The sequence below is a fragment of the Nicotiana sylvestris genome, chromosome 1 (assembly GCF_000393655.2).
Source record: "Nicotiana sylvestris chromosome 1, ASM39365v2, whole genome shotgun sequence".
NCBI classification, from domain to species: domain Eukaryota; kingdom Viridiplantae; phylum Streptophyta; class Magnoliopsida; order Solanales; family Solanaceae; genus Nicotiana; species Nicotiana sylvestris.
Window position 1 is genome coordinate 165608476 of NC_091057.1, and position 3489 is coordinate 165611964.

General features: G+C 45.3%; 1 protein-coding gene across 1 annotated transcript; it reads left to right on the forward strand.

Moving 5' to 3' along the window:
• The first annotated feature begins 554 nt into the window (after positions 1-554).
• LOC138876900 (uncharacterized) lies at positions 555-3059 on the forward strand. The gene is made up of 3 exons (XM_070156053.1): positions 555-652; positions 749-1501; positions 2135-3059. The coding sequence occupies exons 1-3, from the start codon at positions 555-557 to the stop codon at positions 3057-3059; spliced, it is 1776 nt and encodes a 591-aa protein (XP_070012154.1).
• The last annotated feature ends 430 nt before the right edge of the window (positions 3060-3489 follow it).

The following is a 3489-nucleotide window of genomic DNA, read 5'->3' on the forward strand; positions in this document are numbered from 1 at the left end:
GTTTCTGTTGGAGTCTGTTAGTTTATTTTCGGGTCTGTATTTTCTTTCTGTCGCAGTCTGTTAGTCGGTTCTTCAGTCTGTATTGTCAGCTTGCTGGTTTCCTTTTCGAGTTTGTTAGTTTTGAGTCGTTGTAATCAAAGCATTTTCTTTTTATGAAAAATTTGAAAATCCCAAAATATTTTGTTATTTCTTTTTTTCTTATCTCCAGAACTACGCCTGGTCTAATTCATGCGGGGTCATGATACGTAGGCAATCTCCATAGGATTCGACCATAACAAAAAAAAATACATTTAGAAAGAGTGGGAGTGGAAATAAGAAAATGGGAAAGAAAAAGAAAAGCCGGAATGAAGCATGCAACCGTTGCAAAACATGTAGAAATACATTTAACTGTATAGGTGCATTACACCCCCAACGTGCGATTACCTGTCTGTTATTTGTTCCAAACTAACTTTTTGTTGATGTTACAACCAGCCCAGGTTTTATATAAAAGTGGTTGGTTTTGTGGTAGTCTGGCTTCGCATCCATACTTCACGAGGTCGAAGGGAAGCATTGAAATGTCTTCACAAATGACTCTACCAACAGTTCCTATTGCAGATGAGAGTTCGATCTCGGGCATCCCAACTTCAGAATTGGCAGTTGCCGAGGAAAACAGGTTACTACGTCTCTGCATGATGGAAATGTGGGACGCCTGGGCAAACGGAAGAGAACCACCAAGTGCAATCCCTTAATTTCCCGAGCTTTTTCCCAGGGCAAGTGGGATTTCCAACATCCCCATAAACTATCCAAATACCCCACTAGGATACCCTACTATTTCTGCCAACTTTGTGGGAACACCTTCTGAGGCTCGCCCCCAGGTGTTAGCTTCAGGTGCAACTTCGAATATCTTCACTGCTCCGCCTTGCTCGGCTACGACACAGCCTACATTGCCCAGGCCCAGCTTTGACCCATCATACTTCACCTTCCAAACACCATCTTTTCCACTGGAACCTATACAGTTTCCCACCTATACTTACTCCCAACCACCCTGGTATGAGTTTACCACAGGGCAAGAGAAATCCACCAAAACCCCTGAGCAAGAAGAGATTGCGAAGAAGATGAGGAGTATGAAACAAAGTCTCAAAAGCATACAGGGCTTGAGTAGACAGAAAAGTGTATCCTATGCCGACTTGTGTATATTCCCTTATGTGCATCTGCCATTGGGATTCAAAACCCCAAAATTTGAGAAGTATGATGGACATGGTGATCCTATTGCTTATCTCAAGAGATATTGCAACCAGCTACGAGGAGCCGGTGGGAAGGAAGAACTCCTCATGGCCTATTTCGGAGAAAGTCTGGTCGGCATCACATCTGAGTGGTACATGGACCAAGATATATCCCGCTGGCACATTTGGGATGACCTGACTAGAGATTTCGTCAGGCAGTTCCAGTACAACATTGATATTGCACCAGATAGGAACTCATTGACAAACTTGAAGAAGAAATCCTCGAAAAGCTTCCGAGAGTACGCAATTAAATGGCGTGAACAAGCCTCCAGGGTAAAGCCTCCGATGGATGATATTGAAATGGTCACAGTTTTCCTCCAAGCTCAGGAGGCTGACTACTTCCAAAATATGATGTCCGCAATGGGTAAACCGTTCGCTGAAGCTATCAAGATTGGCGAAATGGTGGAAAATGGGTTGAAAACGGGTCGAATTCTAAACCAATCCGCCATCAGAGCTACCTCCCAAGCCATTCAGGGTGGGTCTGGAGGAGTGGCGAAGGGCAATAAAAAGGAAGAAACATCCATGGCAGCGTCGGGTGCAAGAAAACACCGCACTCCCAGATCCTTTTTCTCAGAAAGGGCCCCGCAGCACTATTACCCCCACCAAGACGTAGCCTATACCCCCCAGCCATACACGGTCATGAATGCTCAACCTTATGTCCGGCCGCAATAACAAGACAACTGGAACCAAGCTCCATTTTCTAGAATCCAGCCTCCTTACCAAAACCACTACAACCCCCGACCTCCACAAAATAATTTTCACCCTCGTGAACCACCCAAGAGGCCAAATTTTACACCAATTGGTGAATCCTACTCCAGTCTGTTACCAAAGCTTGTTCAAATGGGTCAGTAACAGCCTGTTTCTCAAACCAGGCAAAACCTAGTATCACCCGCTTACAGAGCCGGTACCCGATGCACCTATCACTCAGGGGTAGAAGGGCATGACACGAATGACTGTTGGACTCTAAAGAGAGCCGTAGAAAATTTGATAGAACAAAGGAAGATAGTGCTAAGGGATGAAGATATTCCCAATGTGACTAACAACCCACTGTCGGCCCACAACAACGAGTCGGTAATCGGAATGATTTGTGAGGACAAGGAATTTGACCCAACTTTGAAGGCCATCATTACCATCGCTGATGTAGAAAAGAAACCAAAAGCTGCCGCGAAAAAAGACAAAGGGGAGAAAAACAAAAGCACCCCTCCAAAGTTAGAAAAGAAAGTTGAAGTGGAAATTGGGGCAATGCCCCCCAAAGATGTTGTTCTCTATGTCCCTCGAGGCCGCAAAGAAAAGCAGATGGATTTGAGTCCTCCCAGGAGATTTGAACTGAATAAGACAACCCAAATGTATGTGCCCAAAGGAGCTTATGTGATGCGGGGGCCAATTAATCTACTAAGGCTGAGTGAGCCCGTGGTTTTTGGCCGCGTACCACAAAAGCCCATGACGGATCCTACCATTGTGCCCTGGAACTACAACAAATCAGTGATGACTTACAAAGGCAGAGAAATCTCGGGAGAAGTTCAAGAAAATAACCCAGCAGAAAAGTATTTCAATCTGGAAGAGGTGAACAATGCCACTAGAAAGCGCTTCCTATCTAAGAAGCCCGTAAGTCCCGAAGAAGCAGAGGCCTTCTTTCAACAGATGGAAATGGCGGATTATGAGGTGATCGACCAGCTTCGAAAATTTCCCGCACAAGTCTCCTTGTTATCTTTGTTTATGAATTCCACCGAACATCAAAAGGTATTGATCAAGACCCTTAACGAAGTATATGTGCCTGTTGAGACTTCTGTAGAGTAGTTGGAGAGAATGGCCGAAAGATTTTTCGCAATTAACCAGATCTCCTTCAGCAAAAATGACTTGGCCCCAGAAGGGGCCGCATATAACAAAGCCCTGCACCTTACAGTCAAATGCGAAGGGTAATACGTGAAAAGGGTTATGTTGGACGGAGGCTCTAGGGTAGACATTTGCCCACTCTCAACTCTGCAGCGTATGGAAATCGGTACCGAAAGAATCCGACCCAACAACGACTGTGTACGTGCCTTCGATGGTATCAAAAGGGACACAATTGGAGAGATTGATCTGATTCTGACCATCATCCCAGTAGACTTTGAAGTAACCTTCCAGGTTCTGGACATGGACACATCCTACAACTTTCTTTTGGGGAGGCCGTGGATTCACGCAGCGGGGGTTGTGCCTTCTACTCTCCACCAGATGGTGAAGTTTGAAC